General features: G+C 47.1%; 1 protein-coding gene across 4 annotated transcripts in view; it reads right to left on the bottom strand.

The window, feature by feature from the left end:
- Nucleotides 1-16,660, bottom strand: part of GRAMD4 (GRAM domain containing 4) — a 535,734-nt gene that overhangs the window by 126,048 nt on the left and 393,026 nt on the right. For all 4 annotated transcript variants that reach the window (XM_086967284.1, XM_086967277.1, XM_086967288.1 and 1 more), the window contains one exon: nucleotides 15,250-15,370. In XM_086967284.1, the coding sequence (XP_086823410.1) occupies nucleotides 15,250-15,370 (121 nt within the window). The remainder of the gene's footprint in view (nucleotides 1-15,249; nucleotides 15,371-16,660) is intronic.

Genomic DNA, 16,660 nt, shown 5'->3' with positions numbered 1-16,660 from the left:
CGGTACAACCTCTCATCCAATCCCAAATTGAGTGTCCGATGCTTGTCCCACTCTGCCTGTTCTGCCCGCTTGATGAATGAGTGTCCCACAATGTACACATTCAAAACAGCCACCTCCGGCCCCGCCACAGCACCTGTAAAGACACACATATCAAAATCTGGAATCACTGTTACAACACCCCATCCACCTCCCGCAACCTCACATACTTCCGGTAACAATCAGACTTTCACTGTCCCAGCCTCTGTATCTCCTCCTTTCCCCAACCTCTCTGCGCCACCTCAGTCGCCGCCCCGATCCGGAAGGAATGCGTCTCAAAAGCCAGTGGGTCCTCACCCATGTACCGTAAGGTGTGCCGCAGAACCCACAACGCCTGAGCCGCCGTCACTCCGTCACCCCCACCTTGACCAAAAACCTCCCCCCTCCTTCTCGACGCGGCTCGCCATCAACCTCTTCCCCCACGCCACGGGACACACCCCCTCCCAACCGCCTGGGCCCAACACCATCCATGTCCTGACCCCCCGTTGCTCCGTCTTCGAGCGACGCAAATGCACCTCCACCTCTTGCGCTCGCAACTCCACATCCTCCCACAACAACCCCCGCCTCCCTCTTGCGCCCAGCAACTCCGACACACAAAACGCTCCAAAGAACAGCCAGGACATCAGGGCTCATCTGATCCCCTCGCCCTCATCCCTGCACACGGCCGGGACCGTGCCAATGACTCCTTCCAGCAACTCCACCGTGATGGGACACCGCAACCGCACCTTCGCACCCCTCTCCCTCGCCAACCCTTCCAGCAGCCGGGTCCCCAATTCCCCCGCCGACGGAGAGTAACCCCACCACTACTTTCCCATGAACGCCACCGCCGACAACTTATCCGCAATTGTCACCCGCGACAGCCCTTTATCCATGAGCGCCAACATGAACCTTACCACCTGTTCCTCGCGCAGCCACCGGTCCCCTCGCCTTACCACACCGGACTGCAGGAATTCCTCCCATGCCTGCTCGTATGCCTTCCACGTCAACACCGCTACGGACGCCTTCACCAGCTGAAAGACCCGGCCTCGCCCACCGACCACAGTTGCTCTGGCACCAGCGTCCTGATCTCCTCCGCTGCCGTGGCTAGCCCACGGAACCTCTCCCACAGTGAACTAGACAAGGCATCCGCAATGTCATTGTCCACTCCTGGAACGTGGCGCGCCTGAAACAGGATGTCATTCTCTAAGCAACGCAAAACAAACACCCTCATCAACTTCAGCACCTGCGGGTCCCGGGCCGACTGTCTGTTCACCACCTGTACGACGGCCATGTTGTCTACCCGAAACACACGCTTGTGCGCCAGCGCCCCCGACCACACCGTGACCAACACCACCAACGGGAACAACTCCAAAAACTCATTGCTCCGCCCTCCTGCTTGCCATTGCGCCGGCCACTGCTCCGCGCACCATTTGCCATCCCAGTACAGACCGAAACCGCCGCCGCCCGCCGCATCAGAGTACATGGTGACGTCCCACTCCCAGTCCTCCGCCGGCGCCATGGGCACTCCATTGAACCGTTTCAGGACGCCTGCCACATGCACAGATCCTCCTTCATCCCCGCCGAGAGGAGCACATGGTGATGAGGCAAGGTCAAACCGGACGCCAAACCCAAGCGCCGGCAGAACGTTTGGCCCACCCTCACCACGCGACAAGCAAAATTCAAATGACCCAACAGCACCTGCACCTCCCTCACCATCACCTTCCTTTTTGCCAGCATTCCATCCACCAAAACCAGCATCACTGACCTCTTGTCTTCCGGTAGGCGCGCTTCCATGGCGACCGAATCAAGCTCGATACCGAGAAAGGACAACACCGTACTGGGACCGCTTGTCTTCTCTGGTGCCAGGGGAACACCGAAATCCCCCATCAACCCGGCCAAACCGTCCAGCTGCCGCTGGCAGTCCGCCGTTCCGGGCCGCCCCACCAGGAAAAAGTCATCCAGGTAGTGCGTCACTGACTCAGAGCCTGTGCGCCGGGAAAAAACCCACTGCAGGAATGAACTGAAACGCTCAAATAATGCGCACGAAATGGAGCACCCCATTGGCAGCACCTTGTCCACAAATATGAGTCCCTCGAACTGAATCCCCAACAACTGGTGATCCACCGGGTGGACCGGCAGGAGTCGGAAAGCCGACTTGACATCGCATTTCGCCATCAGCGCACCCCTCCCCGCCGCCGAGACGAGCCTCCGCGCCACGTCCACCGACGAGTAAGTCACCAAAGCCAAGTCCGCTGAAATGTAGGCATTGACCGACTCCCCCTCTGGCCAAGACAAGTGTTGTATCAGCCGAAACAGCCCCTCCTTCTTTGGCACCACCCCGATGGGGGAGATGATCAAACCCGGCATCGGCGGCTCTGTGAAGGGGCCCGCCATCCTACCTTCCCTGACCTCTCTGAACAGCTTCTCTCTCACAATGCCCTTGTACGCGTTCACTGATTTCAGATTGTCTGCCCAGCGAGCAATCCGTGGGCCCTCGTAGCCCAGCCGAAATCCTTCCCCAAAACCACGATGCAGCACCGCAGCATTCTCCGCCCGTGGATATGCCGCTAGCCAGGGCTCCATCCGCTCGATCTTAACCAGCATACAAGCCTTTGCCCAAAGCTCCGGCTCCCGCTGGTCGGCTGCCCCCCCCAAAACCCCATTAAACAATATGAAAATACAATGCAGTCCGGAAAATTTAAATAAAGGAAATAGTTCAGCATTACTTTTGATGTTCTGCTCATTATCTTCTCTTAGTGATTAGAGAGTGCTCTCTTTGCCTTCACGGAAAGATACCTAGATCTGACTGCTGACATGGGCTAACAGTTATATCCAACCTGGTTATCAATTGCTGACTTTTACTGAGCGAACATACATTATCTGTATTATATTTTGCAATAAATGAGGTTATTGTTTGAGGAGAGAAGGTGCCCTATTCAAGCAACAACCACAGTCTTTGTCAGGGTGAACCACAAAAGTCCTAAATTAACCTGTGCTTAACCCTCTGGTAGCTTGGCACAAAGCAGTCAGGCTTACCTTAGAGCCAATGTGCAAAGAATTTCTGCAGAAACAGAGTACATTTTAATAAATAAAATTATTACAATACGACTAAAACCAATCATTATAACCAGAGATATTGAATTTTAGAGTTTTAAGTGAAAGTAATACCAGTAAACACAAAGCGCCAACTGTGGTAATCTGGTCGCTCCAGACCAGGACAGTCACAACATCAGTTCGACCATGCTTGAGCATTAGCCAAATACAAAGACTGGTGTTTAGACAAAATATTGGGGAAAAAATAGTGTGGACACAATATCGAACTGTTCACCTTAATCAGCACCTTGAGATACTAAAAACAAATAAAATTAAAAGAAAATGGTGAAAAAATGGTGACTTTTTGGAATGTCTATTGCTTGAGGGCTGAGTGCAGTGAAAGGTCAAATTATCTGAGAGGCTAAACAATTAAATGACCCTCAGATGGGCCTGTTAATGTCTTGAGTAATGCTGCTCATTCCAGCTAACCTTCCGGTAGCCTATCATCACGTCTCACCTTTGTCATCAAATGCTCTTCTGAAATTGCCCATTGAATCATATCCTGCTGCCATGACGGAGTCCTGAGGTTACATCCAATGTGTGGCAATATGCCACTGCAATTGATGCCACAAGCATTACAGGTTTATGTTTCATCTTACCGCCCTGAAGCCTGTCAACGACTCCCAGTAAACATTACAATGAATTTGGGCATAATGCTTGTTGACAGGGTGTAATATGGCACTCAAAAATAAGGAAGGGTCAGTTCCAGAGGCGAGTAATTCAGGGTATTGCTGACCGGGTTGGAGGATGGGTGATGGTGCTGCAGGCACTAGAGGATCAGGGATCAGCACTAGGTCAGAAGTAACCGTGAGTGCTGATTCATCTGGAAAAGGATCAATGAGCTTCATCTCCGATGAGGACTCCTAAGGTGAAGGGGGGTGCCTTGGTGACTTACCATTCAATAGATGAAATTGTCCAGAGTCTTGGCATTGTTTCTTCTTGAGTTTTCTTTGTGATGACTACGACTAATACTTTAGCAACATCGACCTTGGTTTTGACTTTCACTTTGCTCGACAGTCCTCTTGAGCCCAAGCCATAGTTTACCTACCCATTCATTTATGGTCTTAGGGCGCGTGCTCCTGCGAATTCAGAGGACTTCACTTCATGGTACAATAGAGGCAGATGTCATGATGGTACGTGATGGACATTTGTTCACCACAGTGCCTGCAGGGATTGAAGCGTGAATGTTTGGGAGGTGAAATCCCTGTACTGCCCCTAGAAATTCACAAAAGACTAAAGCGTCACTGTGGTGATTCACTGACAACAGAGAAGCTCCGGATTCATGTCAATGGTGCACAAAAAAGGCAACTGACTACAAGGTGCTTTATGGCTCCAGTGATGTCAGGGTGTTATTGTTTCAGGCACCAAAGTCAGAGCCCCCTACCATCAGGAGAGTCATTGATAAGTTTCCAGATTCAGTCCGACATTCAAAAGGTGAAGAATATGCAGATAGAAGTATCCATCAGAATGTTATTATCATCACTATTTACCAATGATTGTGGTCAGTACAACACACATTAAACCAGTTCCATAACTGGCTTAGGAATTAATGTCATTAGGACTTCCCTTGCAGTATCAGATAACACCCTAGCCTCAAATGCTTCCAGTAGTACTTTCAGAAGCTTCTCCGACAGTATGCCTGGAAAACTACGGTATAAATCTGCTGAGAGCCGATTGCTTTCAGATGCTTTGCCACCCTGCAGTTCAGCAATAGTGGACATCATCCCTTCATAGGAAAAGGTGACTTGTAGGACAGGAGTCTGCCTGTCTGTTACCTTTGGCAGCTCCAGTAGGTCAAAAAAGGCAGCAATCGCACAACAGTACCCCTGTGGATCTTGCCTACATCCTTGCATCAAGTGATATTGGGAGGCAGCACTGATGCCTGACTGACCACCATGCAATTTTCCAAATCTGTCATGCAGCCATGCCAACAGTCTACCGTTTCATATACAGGTTTTGCCAGCATGAGGTCTGGTATTAGTGAACCTACCCAAGTAATACCATGAGTCTCCAAATGCTCTGCAAACCCCTAGTAACACACCTCCCCTCAACGCCAAGTGTCATGGCACCTCCACCTCTAAATGTGAAGGGCATAACTTTTGTGGACAGATCTGGCAGTAACTAGAAGTGAATGACATATATAAACGCTATATACATACTTCGTTTAACCACTTTCGTGGCTTCCCATTATGCCATATGGCTACTAACATTTCCCTAGTTATCCTAAGTAATGAACAACAGTGCCGTTCAACTTGCTTGCAATTGCACTGTCCTATAGAGCTTCCACCCTCAGTCTCCAGGTCAGAATTTTGGCCCTGTCATACCACTCCTCCCATGTCATTCATAACTGGGAGTGACCTGCCTAGGTAAGGAACATTCTCTACAGTTACGTTGATCTTCCTTTATTACCAAAAAACGATACACGTCATGGGATGCAGAATATCAGAGATACTCTGTGCCCCCAGGTTTCAGTGCTCTCCAGGTAGCCAGTAAGCCTACTTCATGCATGGCATTTTTAGACATTGGACCACACCCAGCTTGATCATCCACTTGGAGTAGTACTTCATATCTATATTTGCCAATTACTAACTTTTAATTACTTAAAACCCTGTTAGACATAGTATCTACAAGTTTACTTAAGTTTGGTCTCTGGGGCATCAGTAATTACACCCCAGACCAATTCTGGTATGGCTTCATAGTTGTTGCTATTTCTTCTGGTGCATTCGCTTCTTCTTCTTCTGCCCACAACGACTCCATTCTATCTTACCATTACCCATTGTGGATTTGTTGGATTTGTTGCCACCATCCTCGGACGCACTAGTTGGATTTCAGAACCCAAAGAATATCCTCTCTGCAACCTCCAGGTCCCTCCCCATCCGTGGGGGATGTTGGGACCCTGTTCTTTATGTTGTCCAATTAAAACCATTCCCATACCTCTTTTGGAGCAGCAAAAAATGCCAATTACCATTTTGAACAACAACACATTGCTGGGAACATCAGCATCTAGTTTAAACCCTTCGCTGCCGTGGCTATTTTGCCGCAGCGCTAAGGGGGAGGCGGGGACGCGCGGCGGTCCTGTGCTCGTGACGGAACCGCTCCGTCATGGCCCGCGGGTGAGCTGTGCTTGTGACGGAACGGTTCCGTCACGGCCCGCCCGCTCTTCAGAACGTCAGCGCAGGCACGGTATTCGCGCCGCGCAGGCACGGCGAGCGGGCCATGACAGAACCGTTCCGTCACCAGCACAGCCCACCCGAGGCTCGTGACGGAACGGTTCCGTCACGAGCATGTGAGGGGTTAAATTCATAGCTCTTGGTTTGGGTTTCACTGGTTCAAAGGTTGTCAGCTGCTGCTCTATTCAAAAGTGTTCAGGAAACACACAGAGCATATCCCTCACATCTTGGGTCCCCTTATTACCCGACATGCAGAAAAAGTCATGATTGAATAATTGAGCATTCTTGCAATTATGGCCCTAGGTGGTGTCCCCAAAGGCAGAGCAAGGCCCAGTGACCCTTTTCGAAATAAAATAGCTAAACAGCCTGTTCTGTTGTAAGATCTTTGAAACACAATTTATAACCAACAGTTATGCAGATGAGTTCTCTGCAGTGTCTGGAAATCCCACAAACCTAATGTAATTCCTTCAGAATCTTCCCTCCATGTCTTTCAATCTATGCTCCAAAATCTGGGTGAACTTCAATAGGGACTTAATCATTGTTCTCGGACTTCCAATTTTCATATTGTTGATCCATGGATTTCTTCATCTCCATGGTTCAGTCATTCATCTGGCACACATCCATCCTGAAAAAATTCACTTCCACTGAAAAGGTATCAATTTTATTCTGCAATGTCAACCTGTAATTTTTATTAACTGAAACAATCTGTGCAAAATCTGTCCTGCATCCGCATGTCCACTTGCACTGAAACTACATGCAGTAGCCATTATTGCTATGCACTGGTCCATCTTAATATTTTGCATCACTTTAGGGGTTCTGTCCTTCCAATTGTGCCAGATTTAAGGAAAACAAATACTGTCAGGCTACACTGATTACACCACAGTGCCTCTGCTCTCCCGATGCAGAGTTCGTAGATATTCAAAAAAGGTTTCACCACTTCCACTGCTTTGCTTAGTCGGTTCTCCAATATAGTTTGTTCTGGGCCCCTCCTCACTCCACGTTATTGGCTACAAAGTGGGCTCATAGCTCCTGCTCGACTGCACTAGCATTTTTTGCCTCACCCTATTTGTTGAAAACTAAAGCAGCTCTGGCATTCTACACCCTGCTTGGGTGGGGAGACAAAGTGCCAGTGATGCGAGGCCGCACTGCAACCATCCTTTGCCCCAGCAGGGGAACTTGCAGGGGAGAAATCCGCCTGGGCTACCGTGGCTGCGGGCCTCCATCTCCCTGTTGTGGGGACCAGCTGAGGAGGTTCTCGGATCCCCGGTCAGGACTCATTGCTGTGGCTTAAGTTGAGGGAGCAAGGGCAGCTCTTGCATGATATGCCCCCCTGGCCCCTCGGGCAGTGAGCTGGCTGGATCCTTGTGGGGACATGCAGGGGCCGACGCCACCAGAGCAGTGTCCCATGACCGGGGAGCCTGTTTTTACTGCTGGCAGGCCACATGATGGCAGCCATAAGCAGGGGCACCAGACGTACTGCTAGGCCCTGTGATTGAGGCTTTAAGCTGCGGGCAGTAGTGGAACCCCCACTTTAATGAGGGGCCCAGTGCATCAGGGGCCCACCTCCTGCTGGAGGACAAGTTGGGAGTGTACAGAGACAAGGGCTGGGACACTAATAGAGGCCTAGATTGGGGGCGGGAGTAAGCGATCAACAGTTAATAAATTGCCTCTATTCACCCCTTCTCTCTCGCTCCCTGAGGGAGTTGGACCCTCTTGTGGGTGGTTGCAGCAGGAGGCTCCTCTGGCACTACTAGTGGCACCTTTGACTGCCGAGGGCCACTACGACAGAAGAGCGGAGGGCCGTGATAGACCTGGGCTGCCCAGAGGTGGGATTGGCACAGCGTGGGAGCTTAGGGCCTACGTCAGGTCTGGTGTGTCAGATGCAGGAGGTGGCCTGGGCTGGGTCCTGGACAAGGGATTGTGAGAGATGACTGGCCTAAGTCAAAGACTGTGGGTGCGGGCACATATGAGTTTGCCCCTTTGCTCCATGTTGAACATTGATATCAAGATACTTAGCAAAGTGCTGTCCCTGCGGTTGCTACCTCATATGCCAATCCTCATCCATAGTGACCAGAATGGGTTTATAAAACACAGGTCCACCTCTCAGAATCTTCGTCCGCCAGATCATATCCTTTACTATCAGGATATTCGTTTGCACCCAAATGTCCTCGTGTCAGTGGACCTAGAAAAAGCTTTTGATTTGGTGAGGTGTGACTTTCTCCACACAGTTATGATTAAGATGGGATTGAGTGAAGGCTGGATAAAGTGGTCCATCTACTATACACCAACCCCACAGCGACAGTCAGGACAGGGAATACCAGCTCTTCCCAATACAGGGCCTATCGGGGTACTAGGCAGAGATGTCCTCTTTCTCCCCTCCTGTTTCCATGGCTATTGAGCCATTGGTGGAACTTTTTCATGAGAAGGGAATAGGCTATGGAGTAGTGATAGGAGGCAGAGAGCACATTATATCTTTATACGCCAACAAGTTGTTATTGTATCTCAGGGAAGGCCCAAGGGGTGTTGGGAATGCGTTGCAAGAAGTTTCTGCCCTTGCTGGACTCCGGGTTAACAGGACCAAATCTAATCTACCCTTGGGGTTGACTTGGTCACCAGTGTGATTCAGCTACATGGGTATCCAGGTGTTTCAAGCTTTAGACTATCTCAAGGATGGCAATCTGGGGGCCTCAAGTCCAGGTTTAGTTTTGGCATTTCTTGGAATTACCAGTTATGACTAAGGTCTCTTTATCTAAGATGATTGTGTTACTCAGGTTGCTGCATTTCTTTGGAAATCACCCTTGCAAGATAACGCGTTCCTGGTTTCATTGTTTGGATACCTTACTTCAATAACTGATCGGAGAGAGTGGGTGCAATATGGGTTCCTAGGTGGTGCTCTGGCGACCCCCCACCACAAGAGACCTTGGTACCTCTGACTTTGAATTATACTACTTGGCCACCCAGCTTCAGTGGATAACCCAATGGTTAGATGGAAAACATCGCAAAGAACTGGGACCCATATGGTTGGCTGGGAACCAGGGGACTCGATTAGCAAAACTCCTTTACTGGAAAGTAAGGATTCCACGACCTGGAGTGTTATTACAAGTTGCACTCTATTGCTGGTGGAGAGGTCTGCGGAGAACAGCTGGGTCTCCTTTATACGCCCCAGCCGTACAGTTTGTGGGCCTGCCACGAGAAAACTCTCCTTTTTGCTTTACAAGACACCAGCTATCTGTCTGAATGGCCACATCACAGTGAGTGACTGCTACCAAGTGGGAGCACTGATGCCATTTGAGGACTTGATGACATAATGTGCACTACTTCCTGGCCAAGTCCTGACATATCATGCTTTAGTGCTGACATTCAGGGACCTGTGGTCTAATAGCTGACAGAGGCCAGAGACCTATGCTGTTCTTCAGGCCTTGTTGAAATGGTTCTACCAGGCTTGGTTGGACATGGCCATGGCACCCTTGACAAGGAAAAGGGAGAGACGGGAGACACTGATGGGAAGAGGCCTCCGGGACTCTGAGTGAAGTGCAGTATTGGCATCTCCCAAGCATATAATACATCCAGTTTAATTATATACACAACATAACTAACCCCTCAGATTGCAGGCCATGTATTGGGGAGAGACAAAGGCCTGCGCCATGTATTGGGGAGAGACAAAGGCCTGCTCCATGTGTAAGACACTAAGGGTGGATTTTGGACATATGACGTGAAGTTGCCCAGGTTTACACTCATTCTGGGTGGCTGTACTCTATACACTCAACAAGGCATTAGGTCATACAATTGTGTGCAGAGCAGAGGTGTGCCTCCTAAGGTTGTTCCCCAGACCAAAAGCACTTAGAGTCAGCACCAGGTTTGTAGACATGGCTTTGGGGTTGGCCGGGAGACTGGTAGCAATGCGATCGATTTCAATGGAGGGCCTGTTGCAGTGTGGGAGAAGGATATCACAGTGTGGGCCAGAGGGGAGGAAAGGGCTCTGATCCGAGATGATACATGTGGGATCAGATGACGCCCACTGGCAGTTCTTTGGATGGAAATTATGAAGGCCAGGAAAAACCGGAGAGTTGGCCCTGGGGAAAGCGATGGTATTTGTATTTGTATTTGTATTTGTGAATATTTGTTAAGCGCAACCTAAAGCTCCGAAGGGAGCATCTTGGCGCTGAGAAATTGTGTGGAGATGAAAGTTAAGATGATGGAGCTTCTAGATAGCGGCCATCACATAGGCATCAGATTGCTGATAGTCCCAGGTCTTCAGTTGTTTCCTGAAAAGGCTCTCAGTCTCAACCAGTTTAAGGGCAAGTTGTTCCAGGCCCTTGCTGCTAGGACTGTGAAAATTTTTCCGCCCTTGGTTTTGTATTTATACCTCGGGATCTTGGTAAAGTTACCACCGGAGGATCTCAAGCTTCGTACGGGGTCATAGTGAACGAAACGGTTGACAAGGTATTTAGGACCAATGTTTTTCAGTGCTTTAAAGACTATAAGTAGAAGTTTGAAAAGGATCCTCTTGTGCAAGGGCAACCAATGAAGACGATTTAGTGCTGCTGAGGCTGAGGATTTCCTGGGGAGTTTTAACACTAATCTTGCAGCCGCGTGTTGCACACTTTGCAACTTCTTCAGCATTGATTTTTTCACTCCAGCCATCAACCCATTGCAGTAGTCGAGTCGGGAGAGTATTAATGCGACCACAACTGATTTCCTGGACGCAATGGGGAGGAAGTCAAAGAATTTTTTTAAAGATTTGATAAGTCCGAAACAGCAACCTGCCGTGATCCTGACGTGATCGTCGAAGGCTGCATCAAATTGCACGCCTAGGTTACGAGCTGAGGTCACTGCACTAGGCGGGGCCTCTGAATCTTTGGGCCACCAATCCTTGGGACGAAAGGGCAGATCTTTACCTAATGGTATGATTTCTGTTTTCCCACTGTTGCATTTCAGATGGTAGCCAGGCCGCACAGTGTGTTGGAGCCAAGGGCTGCCCTCAGGGTCATGGGAGGGGGGGGGGGGAAGGGGAGGGGCTGGAGGGGGGTTGGAAATAGTAGGAACTCTTGATTGGAGGGAGTAGCTTAGGTGTCACTCAATGAATCCCCCTCCGATTAGGCCGCATAGTCCCAGTGTGTAAAGTGCTGATTATGCCCCTAAGTGGTAGACCCCACCCTAAAGCCTAATTCCAAGATGAGAGTGAACATACTGATGGATGAGCTGACCTGTGGCCCCATACCTCCCATCCTCAGTATGCCAGATCAAAGGACCAAGGTCCCACAAGGATGGGAGCCCTCGGTGGGGTATTACACACCTAAAGTTCGGGCTCTCAGGCTTTTTTATTTTGTGTTGTTTTAGCTTAGACTAGATTATCTTTTTTGTACTATGGCATTACTGTGGTAGGTTCTACAACTCCCATACAAAGAGCAGTACGTGATAGTGGACAGGACAGCGAACAAGCACAATAATTGATCAAGTGGATGACAATGTTCATAGGTTAAGGATGAGCTACTTGAGACTAGATAGCAGCACTGTACTACTTACCACATGTTGATTCTAGGTTATGATTCTTGTTACCGGATGTGTTGTTTTAAGACTGTACTTAATATATTATTTTTGTTGTATTAACATGGCCGTTTATGGAATGGTGAAATTGTGCACCTTACTATTTAATGTAGAAGACTGCTCCTATACACATGTATGTATTTTTCGCATATGCCAATAAAAATGTTTTTTTTTTTTATGAATCTGCTCCAACATCTTGGGTTCCAACCCAGGCTTCGAATCTGCTACAGTTGTGCCTCCTGCTTTTGGTGCCACCCCATCAAGCCTCGCCTTATGTTGGGACATAACCCTCAATCCTTTCGGGCTCACTTCCGCATCATGCAAGGATTCAGATGCATTGCCCGTTTCCCACTCCGGTGCCTCTTCAGCAGATTGCTGGTTTCAATGCCTGACTCCACTACAGGCCCCAAAGAGTATCTCCCAATGCGAAGGCCAGATTTATATGATACAATAAGTGATCCCTCAAGCCACCTTGTCTTTCTGTGTCATTCTTAGGCCATGGTACTTTTCTAAAGCATTCATGCTACTGCATCATGAAAGAACAGCACAGGAAAAACGAAGGAGTCAGGAAGCTCCATGTTATAGTGTCACATTGACCATCTTGCCAAGGCCTGCCCCAAATCAACAGTTCTTTAGAAGGAACAATCCAGCAACTTAACCTTCTTAGGCTTTGATCTCTGCACTCACTAGAATACACTTGCAGTGACCCTATGTAACAAGATAAATGTTCCTCATAACCAGAAAGTATGTCATGCATCCCAATGGTTTCATTCCTGAAGGGTTAAGAAGAGCCATGGAGTTATGATATATGCATTGGCCCCTCTTCACACAACCACCCCTTGTTCACAACTCTGCATCACACTTTTCATTCAGTAAATGAACACGAAGATCCACCAATGCAAATGTAAGCAGCACCTAGTTTGAGCCAGGGGGTGCAGGTGGTGCCCAACAGCACTTTGTTTTAGGCGGGGGGTGGGGCACTTGTTTTTACCCATCAGAATTTGGCCCAGGACAATAGAGAGAAAGAAAGGCAAAAAAGAGAAAAAGGAGGAGTAAGAAAAAGTCAGGAAAAATAGTGGCAAATGGAGAAAGCAGGATTGAAAAACCTGCAAGAAGCAGATTAAGGGGCAGGGATAGTGTGTTGGTGGAAGAAAAACATGCAGTGAAATCAAGACTACACAGCCGTGGAATTTAGCAACCCCATTAGCCAATTGAGGGCTTCTGAAAAAATTTAAGCCCGGGCACTTATTCGTTCAATTAATTAAGCAGTGATGATGCCCTAACATACTGCCACATTCCACCAATCCCACTTCGCCTATGCCTCTACCCATTACCTTCAACTATAAAATGATAAATGTTACGAAAGGAACTGCCTCAATCTGTCTGAACCCCTGGCAATTACTCCGGGAGCAATCCATTCCATTACTCTTTATTGTTTAATTATCTTGTAGAGAGTTTGCTTGTCCCAGTTTTCACTTGTCTTTACCAACACAGGATAGCACCAACCAGCAGATGAAGATCAATAGGCTTCTCCAGTTTGAAAAGATCAGCCTTCACTAGTAGGGGTCTCTCAATAGGATCAAAAGCAGCAGCAGCCTTCTTTTGGCAATCTTTAGGTATAGCTAGTGCTCGTACCGCGCAGGAAGTGAGAGACCCTATTCTGGGCATATACACACCCCTACAGTGACCTATTTTCATATCAAACCAGTGAAGGGTGGAGATGCTAGAATTAATCTAACCCATTATAAATTAACCTTGATCTATAACCTTTGTTTTAGTCTGTCTGCCAGTACAAAGAACAGATCAAGACCAACCATATGCCAATTAGCATTGACCTTACTCTTAAACCATTGGGTCATGTTCGCTCTGAACCGAAAAACGGGGAATTTCTTAACAAGATGAAGCTTGAGCCCTTAAGGCACAACGAGCCAAGAACCCACTTTTAGCCATATTCACCCCACTTAGGGGGACTCACATAGAGGAGAAAAGTGATGTATAGAAACACCTAAATTCATCTCAACCATGGGTAATTAATATGAGCTTATAGAGGAGTTGCAGCTCGAGCCTTTATGGGCTCAAGTAAATACATAACATATTAATGATGAACATTTCAAATACTTATTTGTATGGGTGGACAGTAGTTGATTTTTTCCTCACTGCCAGATTTTTCTTTTATTGGCAAAGTCTTCTGTATGCCCTAAATGGTCATGCTGGGGTTTGCTTTTTTTTATTTTGATGCATTTCATTACTTGTATGCCTTTTCTGGCATTTTAAGTTTCAGTGTAAAAATATGTTCAGCTCGTTTACAGGAGTAAAGTAAATATACACATTTCTGCCTCCATAAAAAGGAGTCTTGGTATTGTAGAATTTTTCCAGTTGAGTTTTGAAGGGATTTCTTTTTACAAGACTAAGATGCAGGTCTCGAGAGTCCTACCCATGGAGATCTACCTCTGCAAAGATATTGCTAACTTTTTTGTCACATTATGTCCCATGAATGAAACTGAACAGAAAAAAGTAACCCCAAAGAAAAATACCTGTACACCAAAAAATAAAAACTGAAGATAAATTGACCACAGAGCTATATCATCTGCCTCTTTAACTAGATATCAATGATCAGCATTAAAGGACAACCTAAGGTGATTGAAGCCAGGGTACCTGAAATGAGAAAAGGCATATGAGTGACGTGCCCGCCTGGGTGCCTATTTTTCTTTTCTTTTAAACTAAAACAGTCAATACAATGGTCCATCTGCTTTTCTTTTAATCTGTCTATACAGAGAAGAAAAGCTTTTTTTACATTACATTTCTGGCCTCAGCCTAATACAAAGTTACCATCAAACTCCACCAAGCTGCTCAAAGGCATAGGTTTAAGCAGCAGGAAAGAAAACCAAGGTAGCAAAAACAAACAAAGAGGAGCAGCAGCACCCTACCTTTAACAATGTCATGCCATATAAAGGGCTTAATTCTGCGGTTTCACCCATCTCAAATTTAAAGGGAAATTTAGGCAACAGGAGATGAAGCAATCTGATCAGATTCAGTGTCTTTGGTCGACTGTTAAAGTTAGATTAGAAGTCATGCGTCCTGGTGCTACAGTTGAAAACTTTGGCTGCCTGTCCACTTTGTGTAATGGCCATTTAATCAGCACAAATGATTAGGAAAGCTGGTACCAAGATGTAGAATGCCGCAGACTCAATGTGCCACAATTCAAAATGCTATGAAGTAAAATGTGCCCAATCACATTATGTGCCTTTTTAGTGTCTATCATTAAGGGTTCTAAATATTGTGGGGACTGGTGAATTAGTATTCAGAACAAGCTTTCAAGGGAAACAGCAAAACGGATTATAAAGAATGTACAAAATACTCAAGGCATTGAGTTATTCCTCTTCATAAAACATAACTACATTTGCGATCAAAGTAATTCTATTACCTTGTTTTAAGTACTTCATTGAATTTTTGTTCAAGCTCTACTCTCCGCTGTCGTTCTTTTTCCAGTTCTTGCTTCAGCGCCTCCGCGTTTGTCTCTTCTCTCAGCTTTCTGAGTTCCTCTTCTGTTGACCAAGCAAATATTTTAGTTTGCCTTTTCATATATGCTCGAACATTGAAACGATAAACAGTTAGCATTCTAGAAACATATTTAATGTGAAGACGTTATTGCTGGCAACTTTGCTGAGCAAATCCTCAGACATCACACTGTATATTCTTTGGATAAGGAATCTTATTTCACAGTTAATAACAATCATTGACAAAGTCAAAAAAGCTACACCTTTAAAGGCAAGTGCAAACGTATTGGCTTTGGCAATGACGTGTGATAGCACGCCTTTGTGTAATTGCAATGCTTTTACACCCATGTATGCTTTCGGAAACTAGCTTGTCGACCATTTCAAAATAGTAACCATGTGTACGCATTGGGATGAATGTGTCACGACGCATGCATTATGATGCATGCGCTGCCATTTTATTTTGACGGTCCAACATAGTTAATGAACATATCAAAATGCTGAAGAACTAAAATAACACCTCTGGGAGTGCATAAATATAAAGAGTGCAGCCCAGTGGCATTTTATAGCTAGCGAGAGAGGAATAATAATAATAACAGTGGCTGGGCTGCTCATACAGGAGCAGGGGGAGGAGTGGTTGCCCACTTTAAGTGCGCATGAATCTTTGGCCGGCCGTCTAGGGACAGCCAAACATTCATGGGCACTTTGCATGTTCTCCATCCAGGCTGCCTTACAGCCTGGGTGGAGAACATGCCCAGGCTCCCACTGCCTGTCTCTCACCCCATCCCCCTCACCTCCAACCCCGATCGGTGACAGCTGCCACTGAATAATAATAATAATAATAATAATAATAATAATAATAATAATAATAATAATTAATAAAAGTAAAGAAGAAGCTGGGCAGGGAGCACCAGAGCATGTTGGGAGTGGGGTGGGTATGGGGCAGAGGCCCTATTGTATGTATGAACACAGCATATCGCAGATGTAAACTACTTTTTTAAGTAAAGAACAACACTAAGTCAACGGTCAATGCCGGCTGAACCACAGTAGCCAATGGCTGAAGGAGGCTGTTCAAAAGCCCCTTTGTATGGTATGCGTGTGTGTGTGTTCTATGAGGGGGCATGTCTCTCCAGGAAGCTAAAGCAGTCTGTAGACCAGACCTAAAAATTGAAGAATAATCCGTTCTCCATTGTTTTTTACAAGATTTTTTTCTGATGAACACCACATTTTATCACTCGAAATCAAAAGGAATGTGCTGGTGCTATCACAATGAACACAGCATGGGGCTAATCCACTCAGCTACATATCCTTTATGAAGATTCCTCCTGAAGAGTGGATATA

The sequence above is a fragment of the Lissotriton vulgaris genome, chromosome 1_1 (assembly GCF_964263255.1).
Source record: "Lissotriton vulgaris chromosome 1_1, aLisVul1.2, whole genome shotgun sequence".
In the NCBI taxonomy this organism is placed as follows: domain Eukaryota; kingdom Metazoa; phylum Chordata; class Amphibia; order Caudata; family Salamandridae; genus Lissotriton; species Lissotriton vulgaris.
This window is presented reverse-complemented; position numbering and strand designations above follow the sequence as displayed.